Below are 19,680 nucleotides of genomic sequence, written 5' to 3'. Positions count from 1 at the left end.
TTTATTAGTCAAGTATTATTGTGCACCTAATGTGAACCACTGGCAAAAATGCTAAGGACATGACCATCCTGCCCACAAGTTCAGCCTAATGCAAGAAACAGATACAAATAATACACTGTAAGATCTTAAAGAAATAAAGTATCTAGGACAAGATGACCAACTTGGCTTCTGAAGGAAAACAGAAAGGCTCCTCCTATTCCTTTATGACTGAAGTCATAATCTAAGCTGGGTCTTAAAGGAGCAACCTTGTCAATACTGTTTTTTGGGGGGCAGAGGGAAAACATGTAGACAGAATAGAAAAAATATATACAAACACTACATAATATACAAACACTGCAGTTATCAAAAGGCTTGGGGAGAGGAAGTATAAAGAGATAAATCAGTTCTAGATGAAGGATACCAGATTCTCAAAAACTGCATTTACTTACCATGTATTTGTGTTTTATTCTATAAGAAATAGCTCATCAGTGGCAATTTTTAAGCAGCGCAATGACAAGAACAGCTTTGATTTTCAGAAACATCATTAGTGCAGCATTGGGAAAGCTGAAATTCATCTTAAAAGAATCAAGCAAGAAAGAATAAGAGCCCCAATTGTGGTATGGATGATGTTAGGCCATACTGAAGATTTCTGTCAATAAGAATGAGAACAAACTCAAATGTATCAACAAGTTTCCGTTCTGAAGTCAGATTGGAGAGGGTCTATTAATCAAGATACAAAAATTGTGTTCTGTATTGTCTTGGAATAAGCAAGGGTAGAATATATATGTAATGAATTTTGTTTTGGATATATTAAACTTGAGAGCCAGGTAGTTGGAAATGTAACGGTCAAGGAATTGAAGGAGAGATCTGGGCTGTAGTCGTAGGGAATGAAGTGCATGAGATCACCTAGATAAGAGGGGAGCTTGGGTGGCTCAGTCAGATAAGCTTCCAACTTCAGCTCAGGTCATGGTCTTGCAGTCCATGGGTTGGGGCCCCACATGTCGGAGACTCTGTGCTGACAGCTCAGAGCCTAGAATCTGCTTCGGATTCTGTGTCTCCCTCTTTCTCTGCCCCTCCCCCGCTCATACTCTGTCCCTCTCTCAAAAACAAATATTTTTAAATAGATAGATAGATAGACAGATAGATAGATAAGAATCAGGGAAAGCACATGGGAAATAACACATCTGATTAGAGGCAAAGGCGGGGGAAGTAAGAATAAAATAGAAAAGTCTATATTAGGAAGAGAATTATCAGAGCTATCCTGTTGACAGACAAACTAAGAAGAATAAAGATTATTATATACTAATGGATTAACAGTTTAAAAATAATCTGCATTCAAATAATGAGACTAAATAAGAAGTTTGGTTTTAAAAGGAAAGAGGAAAATGAGGAAAATGATAGCTCTAAAAGGCTGAGGAAAAGGAGTAGGAATAAAGACTGAGAGAAGTTTTATTGTTTTGGTTTGTTTGTAGCATTTGAAAATGTGTTTAAGATAATGTGTTGAAAATGTGTTTAAGAGAACAAAATCAGTGCAGAGAAACTCTGGCCTCTTAGCTCACTGACTTCATCACCTTCAAAGATTTATTTTCCATTCTGGCTGCAGTTTAGATCTTGGTATCACTATCATCTCTAAATTCCTGGAATCCAAGTATATCCCTCTCTGATCATAACCTCTTCTGGAATACTCCAGTAGCCCCACTATATTGCTCATCACAATAAGACTTGTAGTTCACTGGCTCTGGTAATTATTCCCTAGTTATCAAACCTCCCCAAATACACACACACACACACACACACACACGGTTTAGATTTTATGCCCCATCACTTTGACTACTCATATTTCCTTTTGTCATTCCATCTATCAAAACCTAACCTAGCATAACTCTTTGCTAAATGTGCCTATACCCAGAATGCTGACTATACTGAAGACACATACATAACTAGGTGGATAAAACTAAGTATTCATAATTACATTCTCAATTCTATACCTAACTTTGCCTGGCAAGCCTTTGTTTCCCTACTCTGTTCATCTTCACTCTTCACAATGATAATTTTAAATGTTCTCCCTATCTATCACTCATGTATTCTTCCCCAACTCCCTGGGCAGCAGAGATGATGTCACCATGTACTTCATTCACAGAGAAGGCAGAAGCCAAGTCAGGAATCCAACCTCCTTTCACCAAATCTATAAAACTGATTCCATACTGACCCTTGTTTCTCTTTCACTTTTTTGTAAGTGAAGAGACTCCCCCCCCCCCCAAAAAAAACCCACCCATATCAATTACATCATCTGTGCTCTGGATGCCATCCCTATCTTTCTTAGTCACCTGGATTAGACTACATCTTTCCTGTTACTTACACCTTTTTCTAATGGCTCTTTCACATTAGCATTTAAACATCTCTTCTTAGTCCCACAACTTGTCTATTCATCTATCTCTGGCTCCCAATCACAGACAAACCCCAACGAATTATTACTGTCATTTTTTCCTGGCCTAATATTCACAATCCAACCTACCTGAACCCAGCCTCACTGGGTTCTCACTCTTCTAAAACTATTCTTAAAGTTACAAATGACATCCCTGTAGCTAACGACAGTAAATAATATATGGGCTCTAGCTTATTTGATACCTTGGCAGCATTCCACACTGTTTATATTCCTTCCTATCTAGCCCAGTCTCTCGAACCACAGCTTCTCGGTCTCCTTTGTAGGCTTTCCCTCTTCTATACAAATCTAAACGGTACATCCTGGGCCTCTTCCCAAGTACACTCCCCTAAGTAATCTCATCCTTTCTAAAGTAGATACTTTCCAAACATCTGTCTCTAGCTATCATGTTTTTGAGCTCCAAAAGCCAAGTACCTGACTGCCTAACAATGTATAAGATGTTTCTCAGGCACCTCAAACACAACACATGCAAAACTAAACTTACCCTCTCCTCCCTAAACCACCCCAGTCCAAAGTGTTTCTCCTCAAATAGTCTCAATCTCAAGAAATAAAGGGCACGAAGACTATCCAGGAGCTGGGAACTATCCTCAAGTACTGTTTACCACCAATATCTTGTTAATCATTCCCTACTACTCCTTAGGTATCCACGTTTTTATTCTTGGCAAAAAAACAAAACAAAAAACCAAACACACACACACACACACACAACCACATAACTTACACACATCTAATCAGACTTCTATATTTAATACTTTACAACAAAGAAGTAAACATAGAAAACAGAGGATCATGTTAAGTGACAGAAGAATGTAATCATCAGAATCCACAAAGTGGGACATTTAACAAGACAAATAACCAAAATTTTTCCATAAAGGAAAGAAGAACTCACTTTCTCTCTCTCTCTCTCTCGCTCTCTCTCTCTCTCTCTCTCTCTCTCGCTCTCTCTCTCTCTCTCTCTCTCTCACACACACACACAGAAAAGAACCCCAGACCTAAGCAACCTGTCAACCAAATCAAAGGAGTAGACCTTGTTTAAAACTTGATTCAAACAGATTAACCAAGATAAGAAATAATCAGGGAAATGTACTTATTAGATTTCAGATATTAACAAAGTGCACACTGTATTTAGGTGTGATATTTATATTTTTAAAAGTCTGTAAGAGAGAAGTATTTGTAGGTGAAACAATATGTGAGATTTACCTTAAAATAATCGGAGGGAGGGGGAAGATACAGATCAAACAAGGTTGGTGATGGGTTGATAACTGCCAAACTTGTGTAGCTGGTATGTGGGGGTTCATTATATTCCTTTCTATTCCTTTTATACATATGAAGTTTTCCATAACAGAAGTTAAGTATGTGTGTGAGAGACACACACACATAATCTGTTTCTGTCTATCCCCACTGCCATCAAATGTAATCCAATCACTAATATTCCTTGTCTCATCTACAGTATGGCCTTCCCAGAATCATGCTGTGTTCCCAAATAATAAAAACAGCTAACACATAGTGCTCATTCATTAGGAACAAAGCACCACCCTGTTAACAACTGCTTTATATGCATTATCTCATCAAACCTTCCAACAATCCTGAAGTACCAAAAATATTCCCATTTTATAAATCAAGAAACTGAAACTCAGAAAGCTTAAGTTACTGAATGATACCACAAACCAAGAAAGTAGCATAGATTTCCAGCGTAAGCATAGAGACTTCAATATTTGTACTTTTAGTCACTAACATTATTCCTCTACTGAAACCCATTAATGTTGTCCATGGGACAGAGTTTAAATCCTTTAACGTGTCTGGCCTAACAATACTTCCAACCATAACCAGCCTCCTCACTTCTTTCCACCTTATTCTCTATGCTTCAGGCACACTGGTTGTTCAATTCCAAGCTCCCTCATACTTCCAAGCCTTCCTGAATATTATAGTCTCTGCCTAAAACAATCTTGCTACACAATTCATTCATCTAACTCGTTTTATTCTTCAAGCCTCAGCTGAAAAGATATATTCTTCAAAGACTTTCCAAAATCCACAAACCAGGTAAGCTACTCCCGATGTATATTCCCAAAGCATCCTGTATTTTCCTTTTTCTAACCTTCATAACACTTGTAATTATTTCTTCAATGTCTTCCATTCCACCACATTATACTAGCCTTGAAGACAGGGAAGCCATTTTTCTTATTTACCATTGTACTCTTAGCACTTAGGGTTTTTTTTTTACACACAGTAGTTGTTCATTGTTCATTAGTGAATAAATTATCAGAAGGGAATAAAAGGTACAGAAGAAATGTGCAAAAAAATGTGCAAATAAGGCAAAGTCAGCATCTAAAAATAAGAAAATTAAGGTCACAATGGTGTTTGCCTTTCAGTGTGGGCAGGGGTGGTAACAGTGTGGAGTAAGTACAAGGAAAGCAGGTGGGTCACTAGATTTATTTGCTCTATACACTGAACTTTTAGGATTATGATAACAAATATTTTTAGACTACAAAATGAAAACTTACCTATTTTACTATATAGAAATTATACCTCAATTAAAAGGGAAAGAAAGAAGGGTCAGGAACGAGAAAAGGAAAAAGAACAAGAGGAAAAGAGAGAGGCATTTCCAGGTGACATAAGCTTCAAGAGAGAAATAGTGTGAGTCTGAAGATGGGAAAGACATGTCTCTAGATGCAGCACTTTGGAAGTAAGAGAAAGCCACTCACATTGATGGCTCTGAGGTCTAGTGGCACGGAAAAGTAAATATTGCTCATTTGAATGGGTAAAAATTTTCCTCTCAGGAGGAAAGAACAAAGCAAGGTTGGGAGGAGCCTCAAGGAAGAAGAAATTTCTACACTAAAGTGGTTGAGGGTATTAGGCCTATAATTGAGTAAAATTCTAGATGGCACAATCACTGAGCAAACTCATTTTTAAAAAATGTATTATTTATTTATAGAAATCATAAAAATATACCTTTGTTGCATATGTAGGTTTTTCTATTGCTTCATCACCAATAAAGAAGTCTAGGTCATCAACACCTTTCATCACCCTCCTCTGAGCTTGATCACCCACTTTTGCTGACTCCTTAATAGCAATACCTTAAAAATAAAAGTTATTTATACATGTGAAAATTTGCTTTTCTCAAATGAGACATATTAACTTATATTTCTTCCATTATAAAGTATTATTAAACACAACATGACCTAACATACTTAAATTGTCAAAGCAGAGTACAAAGGTCATTTAAGAAATCAATGACAAAATTAATTTAACACAATGAAATCTCAACTTCCATCCAGAGACAAGGCCTCAAGTGTAAAAGCCACAAGTAGAAGTACTGTTGTGGGAATGTTTCAGTTATATTTTTTAAAACTATGTAGAATCTATTCTGATTTGAGCAAGATTATAATCCCACCAAGTCAACATATGCTTAATGGATAATCAGAAAGAAAAAAAATGAAAAACACTAACAAATGAAAACAGGAAAACAAAAGGGGAATTTTTTTTCAAAAGCTTTCTTCCTATTTGCACTATTATGGACTGGCAATTTAAATATAACACTGGGGGCATCTGGGTGGCTCAGTTGGTTCAGAGTCCAACTTCGGCTCAGGTCGTGATCTCACAGTTCGTGAGTTCAAGTCCCACATGAGGCTAGCTGCTGTCAGTGCAGAGCCCGCTTCAGATCCTCTGTCCCTCTCTCTCTCTGCCCCTCCCTGGCTTGCGCTCTCTCAAAAATAAAAAATAAAAAAAATATAAATATAACACTGGCACAGGGTTCTGTTAAACTTTAATCCCACAAAGGGAAATTTCAAATCATTTAAGTAAAATCCACAACATTCCCCTTAAATAATTCCAGAAACCCAGCCACGGTTCTTGACCTAAAACCTATATATTTCTTAATTAACATATAAATTTCTGAATCCTTCAAGTTAAGCATTCATTCAAAATAATTATCTGCATGTACTTAAAATGATCTAGCATTCAACTGTTATACTTTCATTTAATAACAATTATATTCTTAATAAGATGGGTAGAAAATACTGAAGGAAAGATATTCTAAATCCAGTCTACTCCTTCAAAATGTTAGAAAGCTTCTCTAGTAATTTATTTATAATGTCCATAGACATCCAGATGGCTCACTACAAGTTTCCTGAAAAACAAAGATATATGCAAATAACTATGAACCAAATCTACAGGCTTTCCAAATCAAATATCCATGCTCATCAGTGGCAACTGGCTGTATCTGATTATAAAAACTGGACTTGCAGCATTAAAACTGGATGTAAAAAACTCCAAAATCAAAAATCTTCTTTCAGTACAGAAATGGATTTTTAACACGCTACAACTTCTCGTAAGAAAGACAACGAAAACTAAAATTGCATATTTTGGCAAAGAGACAAAATAGAGAATGGGTACAATGGTGATGGGATCCTAAGGTTCCAAAGATGGGTCTCCAACAAAGACAACACGTCCACTTAAGATTTATAGAAAAAAAAAAAAAAAAAAAGGAAAAGAAAATCAGTAATCTCATGAAATAAATGCTTAATCACAATACCTTATAAAAGATTATAAATTATGAAATAACAAAATCAGCATTTTATGGGTTGAGTATCTTCCCCAAAGTATGTTGAAGTCTTAATCCCCAGTACCTCAGAATGTGACCTTATTTAGAAAGAGGGTCTTTTGAGTTGAAAAGAGATTATTGGGGTGGGCCCTAATCCAACATGACTGGCGGGTGTCCTTATAAAAAAGGAAATTTGGACACAGCCAGAGCGAAGACAATGTGAAGACACATCGGGAGAAGACAGCCATGTGACTGGAGTGATGCATGTACAAGCACTGTCAGCAAACGTCAGAAGCTAGAAGCAGCAGCTAAGAGGGTTCTTCTCCTAGAGCTGTCAGCAAGATCATGGCCCTACTGACAACCTGATTTTGGAATTCTAGCCTCCAAAACTATAAATTTCTGATGTTTTAAGCCACCCAGTTTTTGGAACTTTGTTATGGCAGCCTTAGGACACTGATATAAAAATACGAAAGGGTCTAACACTAAACTCAAATATAACTAAGTCAGGTACTAGACCACAAAAGTATTATCCATATTAGCGGGCAATAAAGCCAATATTTGTTACCAAATTCTTGAAATAAACAACAATCAGTATATTGATACATAAATGCGAGGAAAGAGTAAAAAAAAGCAAACTTGTCCTTCAGTGTAGACAACAAACATGCATGAATAAAACATAAGGAAAAGACAATAGTACCACCAAACTAAGATCACTATAGTCACATGAATGAGTGATTTCATCAGTGTCACCTAAAATCCATTGTATGTATTAAAAAATTAGATTTAGGTAGTAGCCTAAATTCTTTTTTTCCCCTTTTAATTGAAGTATAATTAACATAAAATGTTTACTAGTTTCAGGCATGTAACATACTCATTCAACAACTCTACACCTTACTTAGTGCTCACCAGGCTAAGTGGTGACCATCTGTGACCATACAATGCTATTTAGAATATTATGGACTATATTCCCTATGCTGTAGTTTTCATCTCCATGACCTACTTATTTTATAACTGGAAGTTTGTACCTCTTGGTAGTAAGCCTAAGTTCTTACATAATCAATTCATAGCTAAGTATACCAAAAGTGTATCACAAGTACAAAGTCAAACAGGTTTGTCAGTGGAGAGCTAAAAAATAAGATACATATATGTATTTATATGAATGTATGTGTACATATGTATACATATAAATATAAAAGCTCCCCTCTTAACTACAATTTTAACAATGTACTTCTCATATTTCACATTGAATTTTGTTCTTGCCATATTAATTACAAAACCACTGACCTATTCATGACCAATGAGTGCCGACTAGAGACTAAAGATCTGCATTTTTGGCAATTTCTACCATGTTCTCAACTTCACTGATCTGAAACCTAAGCTGTTTCATTAGTCTCCTGCATGTTTATTTTCCCAATTCCTTATTTTCATAAGTAAGAATATACTACACAAAAATATTCAAACAGTCACACAAATACTACTTTGCAAGACGAGTGACACTCCAGGAGTTAGCACCACCAAGCAATGGCTCAAAAGATTTTTCACCTGATATTGTTAAAGTTTTGATTTGGCAGTAGGACAAGTAGATCAGGGTACTTTATATGTTTGAAAGTCAAAAGTACAAAAGCATGTCCATTCAAAACCAGATGCATAATCCAATGCTAACAAGTAAGAGTGTTAACAAACCAAGTGTGAAGAGTATTTTTTAAAAAACTACTGAAAGTTGGGGTGCCTAGGTGGCTCAGTTAGTTGAGCGTCCGACTTTGGCTCAGGTCATGATCTCGGGGTCGAGATCCCACGTGGATTGAGCCCCACGTCGGGCTCTGTGCTGACGGGTCGGAGCCTGGAGCCTGCTTTTGATTCTGTGTCTCCCTCTCTCTGCCCCTCCCCCACTCATGCCCTGTCTCTCTCTCTCTCTCTCTCTCTCCCTCTCTCTGTCAAAAATAAACATTAAAAAAAATTTTTTTTAATAAATAAATAAATAAATACTGAAAGACAAACTACTGAAAGTTGATGGTCAGGCTAAAGTGAAGTTAACAGAGGATAGAACAAAAACAATGTAAGTATGGCTATAAAATATTAGAAAACAGCTCAAGTCAACATTTCTAAAAATGAGATGCCATCCTTATTTTGAAACATGGGCTTTCAGCAGGGACGTCAATAAACACAAGTCTGGCAAACAACAATCACGTCCACACACCAAAGAATAGTCTTCATAGGTGTGCAACAGAGGATCCACTACTGAACAGTTACACCCAGAAACTGTTAACAGAAATATCCTCAAAGCAGAAAATTGTGTGATTTTTCAGTTCATTCATTTTTGTCTTTAAAAAGAGACATTTGGTAGATCTGGCAAATGAAGAACTAAACAGCTAAAATGAATGGTGAGAGGTGTGCAAATGAGGTCACACTTAGCAAACTGTTTTTAAAGGACTAAAATCTTACACAGTGCCAGAAATAATTATCTTTTACTTTAACGATTAAGAAAAAGATCTTTAAATCAGCTTGTGGCTTAAAAGAATACTTACAGGAAGGGATGATAAACTGTGGTTCTGTGTTTCCAGCATATCCTAGTTTTGTATACCTGCAAAATAAAAAATAAAATTTTAAGGATTTCACTAGTATCATAGCAATTATGAATTTATTTCTCAGATCTCCATTGGTTATGAAGTGAGATTCCATTGTGGGTAAATTTACAAAATCCCATAGCTTCAATGCATGTAAATATCCCTATTTTCCAAAATTATACCAAAATTATAAATACCCACAACTTTTAACAAGAAATTCCACTTCTAGAAACTGATCCTACAGGAATATCCTACACATGTGAAATAACATGTATCAAGGCCATTTGCCACAATCTTGCTTATAACAGCAAGAGTCTGAAAATAACCTAAATAAACATGAAATGAGAAACTAGTTAAATATGCTAACTTCATCCTATGTTATATTATGCAGCTATTAAAAAAGAGATCGAAGAGGCTCTTTATGGACTGATATGGAACAACCTCCAAAATGTACTGTTAAATGAACAAAAAGCAAGGTACAGAACAATGTTTCACATACACTATACAGTATTTGTATAAAGTAAGGGAGAGGAGTAAGAACACATAAAATGTACTTGATTGTATAGACACACAGAGTATCTCTGGAAGAATATAAAGAAATCAATAATTGTGGTTGTCTCCAGAAAACGGAATTGGGTAGGTGATGGGCAGAATTGAGGAGGAGATTTTTTATTGCCTATTTTTTCATACCATTTGAATACATTACTATTCAAAATAACTAATTTTTAAATGCCTTGCCACAGTGGATTCAGCCTATATTCTTACAATAACAAAATAACGACAACAATGATGATTAGGAACTAAAAGCTGAGCTTTGATAAGCTGCGCGTTATGGGCTACATAGGAGATACCTGGCTAAATATGAAAACCTATTAACTATGAGCAGGCTTTAAAGACAAAGTAACAACATTTTATACTACTCATATTCAAACTCACTGCTAAATAGTAGGCAGATAAATTGCTGTGAGATTCCTGGCTTCTAATAATATCTGCAGAACTTTTTTTTTTTTCTTTCCTAATATAAGAAGAAGGAAAAAAGCTCTCTTTGGGGAGAACATGGTTCAAAACTTAGTTCAAGAACTAAGAGTGCCAAATAGGCTAACTCGTTAAAAGTAAGGAGAAAACATAAACTCTTCCAAATGTGATAATGCTCTGACTAAAACCTCTTCCAAGATTCCCCACTGTCCATGTTTAAAAAGTAAACAAAACTTCTTTGCAAGGCATACAAAAGAGCTCTAATATTTGGCTCCTGACCACCTTTCCCAACAGCGCTGACATACTATACCAGGCTCCCTAGCCATAAAACTGCTAACGTTTTCTGGACAGAACAACTCATTTCATGCCACGGAGCCACTGTTAACACTTCCAACTACAGGAGATGCTCTCTTTTCAATGCTGAATGCAACTGCTAAACTCTAACCCATCCTGCAAACAGCAAATTAAGTATCACTGCCTCGAAACAAAAACTTTTCTAACCTTCAAACAGTATACTTTGTCCCCACAGTGGACAAATGGAGCTGACTTATGTTTTATTACAATAAAGACTTACAAAACATGACAGTCTAAAACTGTCTGAGCCACAACATCCTAGAAGTTTACTATACAATACTTAGTGTGAGATCTAATCCCTCTACCTTTTTTTTTACCATTAGTCACCAAAGCAATTTAAGTCATTATAAATAATACCCTAATAGAACAGAATGTCTTACTTCCAATTCTATTACCCCTACAAAGAATAATCATCTCCCTAAAAATCACTGCCTAACTCACATATCTTCAAATGAGGCTCTACTGCTTACAATATTAAGTACAAACTTCTTCTTGTTTCTGTAAAATGATTATTAAGTATTCCTAAAGTCCCTTTCAGATAAAAAAAAAAAAAAGATGTATGATTCTGATTCCTTCAGCTGAATATTAAGGAACTTCACAATAAGTCCCAATTAAACATTTTAAGTGTCTCCCATCATTTGCTTCCATGAACCCAGCTCAAAGCACACTGCACTTGTTACTCATTTTCCTCCACAATGACTTGCTATTTCCCCATCACATTATCCGTGTTTACATGGCACCCTCTCAGAAAGCTCTCACAACTTAGGACTCCTCCATGAAGTTTTCCTGATCATTTTAATTATCAGTCATCCTTTCCCTCAATAAATTCAATCTCAACAATCACTCGTTACACAAGCCAAACTGTTATTTTCCTGTGTGTAAATACCAACTCCCAAATAAAGTAGTAAGATATTTGAAGTAGAAACCATTACAGTAAAAACTCCCTTAAGAAAACTTCCATTTGTCAAGTTCACCAGATTAATCAATACTCCATCCCTGGTCAAAATCCAACAGCCTAAGTTGAACATATTCAGCAATAAATTAGTTTCAGAGAAAACACCAAAAGAAGAATCTAATCAACCAGTCTTTACCAGACTAATACAAAACAGTCAATACATAATCAAAACAAATGTGCTCTCCCCCAAACACAAAAATAACTACCTAGCATATTAGCTATATGGATACACCATAACATTTAATCATTTCTACTATACTTATAACACCACAGCCAAATAATTTTCTAAGTTTTTGTAGAATAGCCAAATACATCTACCAATGCTCTACTGCTCTGGATTTAAAGTTAAACAGTATATCAAAGGTACTCAAATATCTCAAGTATCTCAAATACTAAAATGGCATCAAAAAATATCTCAATTTTCACCAATTTTTAAGAAATATAAAGGGAAATCTCCTAGTTTACTTTTAACCTTAAAATGTGCTTACCTCTAAAAATTAATTTGGCTTGTAGCTTAAAGAAAAATGTTTGTGGCACAGAATACAATCTAAAAAAACTGAAAAAGTCTTATCCTAAACTCTAGAAAAGAGTTACTGAGTTAGGTTGAAGTCACATTTTCTCTACTGGAGAGAGAGCAAAGTGCTAGATAACAAACAATATGACTCTCCCATACTATTAGCAAACTTTAAAAGTTGTTTTTTAAAACAGCTTTGAAACTGCTCAGAAAATCCACAAAAGTCCATTTATTTAAGTTTATTTATTTACTTTTATTTATTTTACACAAGCAAGGGAGGAGCAGAGAGAGAGGAAGGGGTGGGGGGGAGAGACAGAGAGAGAGAGAGAATATATATGAATGAATGCCAAGCAGACCCCACAACACTGGGCTCAAACTCACAAACTAGAGATCATGACCTGAGCCGAAATCAAGAGCCGGATGTTTAACTGACTGAGCCACCCAGATCCGCCCAAAAAGACATTTTAATGTTCTTATATGAGCAGAGAAGCATTTAAATAGGGAAAGCAGGAGAGAGGAGAGGGAAAGAGTCTAGGAAGATCTGAAAGAACTGGTCAGCTGAGTCTTAAAGGATGACTTACAACAGTACATATCAATGCACACAAAATATGCTAATATTTGAAGAGTATACTGCAATGAATTGGAGGGCATTTGGGTATAGCTATAAGAGATTTGTTTTTAACATTCATTTAAACTTTCTCAACATAAATATAACGAAAAGAATATAAATTATTAGTACAGATATTAAGTACTAAATTTATGTTTCAAATTAAAGCTTTTCAAATATAAAGTAGCCTCGATTAACCTAACTTAATTTATCAGCTTTTATACTTGAAATGGCTGATTTGATTAAGACATTTTTATGATGACCTCTCAAAATTCTTGATAGTCACCACAGAGAAGAAACTGTACAAGTAAATGACAGAAAAGTTTTTCTTACTTTTTCTCTAAAAGAAACTCCTTTCTCACAATTAATGGCATTTGTTAACTCGAACTCTTTAAATTATAATTTAAGGATGTGTTCACTGTATTTAAACTAAAAGTTCTTTGCTTTCATTGACACATGCAAAATTCAAATTTTGTGTAATAAAGCAAATAGATTTCAAATCAAACTTTTTCATATTAAGACTTTCTCAAACCATGCATACATGTTCCTCTCCTTGTTACAACAATGTTCTTTTTTATTATTAAAATACTAACCAAAGATCACAGTGAAACATTTTTAGCTTCACTCTTCCAAAATGAATTTTTGTTTTAAATTCATAGATTCTGTCGGTATACTTTATTTTTCCACAGCCCTTGCAATTTTCTATTAAGTTCCTTTGGGTGTTCAAAAAAGTGTTTTATATAATTAAGCAACTCAGGAACACAATACTTAACCAGACTATACAATAAATCTATAAAGAAGTGCGCACGCACACACACACACCAAAATCTAAGTTGCCTTGAAGCAGAAACTCTTCCTTCAGACAGCTAGTAGACACTTTGCTAACATTTCCTCCCTTTAAGTTTTAAACATGGGATTAAACAGCTTGGCTTTCTCTTAAATTTGCCAGTTGGAGAACATCACTTAATGTAAGATTCAGACCTGGGACAAATCTTTATATTTGCAAGGCATTTATTCAAATCAATCTACAGATTCATGCAATCCTTATCAAAATCTCAAGAATTTTTTTTGTTTTTGCATTAATAGAAAAAAATCCTAAATTCACATGGAATCTCAAGGGACCATCAACAATCCTGAAAAAGAACAAAGTTGGAGATCTCAACACTTCCCGATTTCAAAGCTTTACTACAAAGCTAAAGTAACCAAAACAATGAGGCGGTGAGGTACACACAAACTATATAGACTAATGGAATAGAACAGAACTCAGAAATAAAACCTCCCAAAAAAGGTCAAATGTTTTTTGAAAAGGGTGCCATAACCATTCAATTGGGGAGAGGATAGTCTTTTCAACAAATGGTGCTGGGAAAAGTGGATATCTATCTACATGTAAATGAATCAAGTTAGAGCTTTATCTTATACCATATGCAAAATTTAACTTAAAAAGGATCAAAAACGAACACCTGGGTGGCTCGGTATGCTGAGTTTCTGACTTCAGCACAGGTCATGATCTCAGGATTCCATTCATGGGTTTGAGGCTCATCAGGCTCTGTGCTGACAGCTCAGAACCTGGAGCCTGCTTCAGATAGTGTCTCCCTTTCTCTCTGCCCCTCTCTCTCTCTCTCTCCCTCTCTCTCTCTCTCTCTGAAAAGCAAACATTTAAAAAAATGGATCAAAGACCTACATGTAAGAGCTAAAACTACAAAACTCTTAGAGGAAGTGCTCTCTTCAGCAGCACATATACTAAAACTCTTAGAGAAAAACACAGCGGAAAAGCTTCATGGCATTGGATTTAGCAATGACTTATTGGATGTGATGCTAAAAGCACCGGTAACAACAAGGAAATAAATCAGACATCATCAAAATTAGCAACTTTTTGGCACCAAAGGGCACTATCAGTTCAGGACAAAGGTACCCATGAAATGGGAGAAAACAGCTGCAAATCATATACACATAGTGCCCAATTCGACTCACAATTTTCTGACTTTACAATGGTGCAAAAGTGATAATGCATTCAGTAAAACAGTACTTTGAATTTTGATCTTTTCCTGGACTAGCGATATGCTGTATAATACCTCTGGTCATGCTGGGCAACAGCAGTGAGCCTCAGCTCCCAGTAAGCCAATGTGATCACAAGGGCTAACAACCAATACACTTACAATTACTCTGTACCCATACAACCATTGTTTTTTACTTGTAGTACTACAGTCAATATATTACATACTACAGGCATTTTATTATATGATTTTGCCCAAATGTAGGCTAATGTAAACTTTCCAAGCACATTTAAAGTAGGCTAGGCTAAGCTATGATGTTTGGTACGTTAGATGTATTAAATACCTTTGTGACTTAGGATATTTTCAACTAATGATGGGTTTATCCAGACGTAAGCTCAATGTTAAGTGGAGGAAGATCTTTATCATCCAGAATGTACATATATGTGTGTGTGTGTGTGTGTGTGTGTGTGTACATACACACACATATACATATATGTATTTTCTATGGATATATATATTCTGGATATTATACACTACATATGTACACATATATTCTGGATATATATACACTATATATACATATATATAGAGAGAGAGAGTGAAGAACTCAACAACAAAACAAACAATACAATTAAAACTAAAACACGTAATAGACATTTCTCTTAAAAAAAATGTACAAAAGACCAATAAGCACGTGAAAAGATGTTCAACATCATTAATAACGAAGGACATGTAAATCAAAATGAGATGCCACTTCATACCCATTACATTGGCTATTACCAGAAAACAAAAAGAAAATGACAAATGTTAGTGACAAAGTGCAGACACTGGAACCTTGTACTGGTAGTAATATAAATGGTACAGGTGCTACAGAAAACAATATGACAATTCTTCAAAAAATTAAACAGAGAATTACCATGTGATCCTGCAATGCCATTTCTGGGTATACACCCAAAAGAAAAAGCAAGGGCCTGCAGACCCATGTTGAGAGCAACATTATGCATATAAGCTAAAAGGTGGAATCAACTTAACTGTCCACTGTGAAAGGGTAAACAAAATGTATATACACACCACAGAATATTAGCCTTAAAAAGAAAGAATATTCTGACACATGATACAATATGGAAGAACCTAGAGATCATGCATAGTGAAATAAGCCAATCACAAAAGATCAAATATTGTACGATTCCACTTATATGAGGTACCTAGAAGAGTCAAATTTACAGACAGAAAGTAGGACATGCCAGTAATGCAGGTAGGGTAGGGGCTGTTATTGTTTTATGGGTATAGAGTTCCAGTTTGGGAAGATGAGTAAGTTCTGAAGATGGATGGTAGTGATAGCTGCACAACAATGTGAATATACTTAATGCCACTAGACTTTACACTTAACAAGGTATTTATGTTGTGTATATTTTACCACAACTTAAAAAAAAAACTAAATTTTGTAGCTGCCCAGAAAAAAAATTCAAATTGGATACATACCGTATATGTTAAATATAAATCTAAATGCATCAAAGATTAAAAGAGAAGAAAAATTAAGATATAAGTTTTAAAAGAAAGCAGGACAATTTCTTTATAACCATGGAGTAGAAGCGGTTTTCTAACTATAATTTAATATCTAGACACTAAAAAAAAAATTAATATTTCAACTATGTAAAATTAAAAACTTCTCCAAAAAAACGTATCAAAAGTAGCCACAAGAAAAATTACTAACAGAGAAAAATTGCACTCGAAGACAATCTCCTTGAAACATACAAGATACCTACAAGGTGATGATGAGGGAGGGAGGGAAATAAAGAGGAAAAGAGCAAAGAAAGGAAGAAGGAAAAAAAAAAAAAAAAGGAAGAAGGAAGGGCAAAAGAAGAAATAGAAATAGCTATAAACAGAAAGGTGCTCAACTCCTTGAAGTTAAAAAACAAGCAGATTAAAAGTACACTGAGATAATGCTCACACACTCACAGTTGGAATCCAAAATGATACAGTTATTTTAAAAACACTTAAACATTCGGGGCGCCTGGATGGCTCAGTCGGTTAAGCGGCCGACTTCAGCTCAGGTCATGATCTCACGGTCATGAGTTCGAGCCCCGCGTCAGGCTCTGTGCTGACAGCTCGGAGCCTGGAGCCTGTTTCAGATTCTGTGTCTCCCTCTCCCTGACTCTCCCCCGTTCATGCTCTGTCTCTCTCTGTCTCAAAAATAAATAAACGTTAAAAAAAAAAATTTTTTTTTAAAAACACTTAAACATTCACTTACCATATGACCCAGCAATTCTACTTCTACGTACACACCCAAGAAAAATAAAAACATGTGTCCACATTCGTTCAAAACAGCATTATTCAGTGTCCCCAAACTGGAAGCAAAACATATGTTCATCAACAAGAAAATAAACAAGGACAATATAATTATACAAACCAAAATTACTCCACACATAAAGAATTTAAAAGTGTAACCCACTCTCCAAGGAAAAGTGTTCAACAGAAGACAAAATGACCCAAATATTGGAATTATCAGATAAAGACGGGAAAACAGCTATGACTATCACAATTAAATACACAAAAGTGCACTTATAATGACGAATAACAAATATCACCAGCAACTCTAAAACTATATAAAAAAACAAATGGAAATTCTAGAATTGAACAAAGCAATACCAGATATTAAAAAAAAAAAAAAAAAAAATCACGGATGAGCTAAAAAACAGAAAACAGGTAACAGAGGTAATAATCAGTGAACCTGAAGGCAGATGAGTAGAAATTACCTAATCTGAAATTGGGGGAGGGGGGACATTAAGAAGAGACCTGAAGAAAAAAGAATAGAGTCTAAGAAACTTGGGAGAAAATACGAAAAAGGTCATATACTGAAGTCTCAGATGGAGAACACACCGGATAGTAAAATACTTTTTGAAGGAGTAATGACTGAAAACTTTAGCAATTTAGTGAAAGACAGCAACACATAGATGTGAAGGGCTCAAGAAAACCCAAGCAGAATAAATAGAAAGAAACCATACTTAGTCACATTACAATCAAACTAAAAATCAAAGATAAAGAAAAAAATACTGAAAGCAGCCAGAGGAAAAATACCCATTAACCGGAAACAAAATTCAAATTACTACCACCTTCTTATGAGGAGTGATGAAGGCTAGAAGACAGTAAACAACATTTTTAAAGTCTGGAGAGAATGGGAAAACAGTCAGCCCAGGAATGTACAGGAACAAAAATACCCTTCGACAATGAAAGTGAAATGAAAACATTTTTCAAATAGAAGAAACTCACTGCCATCAAACATGGGCTAAAGAAAGTTCTTCAATCCAAAGGAAACGGGAAACTAGAGGGGGTAGTGAAATATAATAAAGAAAATCAGAAATTATAAACAGGTAAATATAAAAGACTATTTTTTATACCTAGTTTTTGAACACACTTATAACTAAAGCAAAAATCTGATTATCTTGTGCAGTTATACAGTACATAGATGTAATACCTATGACAACTTTAGCATAAAAGGACAGTGAAGTAAGGGGAGCAGCAGGCAAGACTTAACAGATCTCCTGAAATGCAAGATCTCTACTCCTTACGTGAAGTTTTAATTAACTCTAAAGAAACAGTGAGTAGTGAGTTTTCTTAGACACATATTGTAATCCTTAAAGCAACTGTTAAAAAAAATGCCAAGAGTATAGTTAAAAAGCCAAAGGTAAATTAAAATGGAATTCCAAACAATATTCAAATAATTTGAAAGACAGAAAAGAGGAAAGCACAACAGGAACAAATTTTTTTTAATAAATAAATAAAACAGTATACCTAAATCCAACCATATCCATTATTACATTAAATGTTAACAGACAAAACTCTCCAATTAAGAGGGACAGATTAAAAATTTTTTTAAAATAAAAATGCAAGCCCAAACTATATGTTGTCTGCATGATATGCACTTTATAAAGACAGAATGAAAAAAAATGGATGGAAAGCAAAAAGCAAGTATAAGAAGGCTGGAGTGGCTATATTCATATGCGATAAAACCGTTCTTTAAGAAAAAGAGTAATATGAGGGGTGCCTGGGTGGCTCAGTCGATTAAGCGTCTATAACTCTTGATCTTGGCTCAGGTCATGATCTCAAGTTTATGAGTCAGAGCTTCAGGTCAGACTCTGCACTGACAGCACAGAGTCTACTTGGGATTCTTGGTCTCCCCCTCTCTCTCTTTCTCTGCCCCTCCCCGATTCACTCACTCTCAAAAATAAATTTAAAAATTTTTTTTTAAAAAAGAGTAATATGAGAGAGTAATTTTATAATAATATAAAGGGTAAATTCATCAAGACCTAACAGTCTTAAATGTGTATGTGCCTATTAACAGTTTCAACATGCTTGAAATGTGTCATAATTAAATGCTGAGACTATTCAACTCTTACAGCAGGAAATTTTGTCACCTCTCAGTAATGGATAAAATCACACACACACACACACACACACACACACACACACACACACACACACCAAAAACTCAGTAAAGGCATACAGGATCAACGTTAATAACCATTTTGATCTAATTGATATACTCAAGAAGTGCAGAATATGAATTCTAAGTACACATGATGCATTCATTTTGACCACGGATGGGCAAACTATGGCCCCAAAACAAAATTCAGACTATTGATGTTTTGGTATCACTTGTGAGTTTAAAATTCTTTTTATATTTAAATTTTTTAAATTTTCTTTTATTTTTTTACATTTTAGGAGGAGGAAGGGAAGTGAAAAGGGAGGAGAGGA

General features: G+C 35.2%; 1 protein-coding gene across 1 annotated transcript in view; it reads right to left on the bottom strand.

Moving 5' to 3' along the window:
• Nucleotides 1-19,680, bottom strand: part of ACTR3 (actin related protein 3) — a 65,743-nt gene that overhangs the window by 28,211 nt on the left and 17,852 nt on the right. The window contains exons 2-3 of the mRNA XM_053909509.1: nucleotides 9,488-9,543; nucleotides 5,372-5,496 (exon numbers count right to left, since the gene is read on the bottom strand). Coding sequence (XP_053765484.1) covers nucleotides 5,372-5,496; nucleotides 9,488-9,543 — 181 coding nt within the window. The remainder of the gene's footprint in view (nucleotides 1-5,371; nucleotides 5,497-9,487; nucleotides 9,544-19,680) is intronic.

Source organism: Panthera pardus, unplaced genomic scaffold, assembly GCF_024362965.1.
Source record: "Panthera pardus isolate Hobbes unplaced genomic scaffold, ASM2436296v1 HiC_scaffold_10, whole genome shotgun sequence".
In the NCBI taxonomy this organism is placed as follows: Eukaryota; Metazoa; Chordata; class Mammalia; order Carnivora; family Felidae; genus Panthera; species Panthera pardus.
This window is presented reverse-complemented; position numbering and strand designations above follow the sequence as displayed.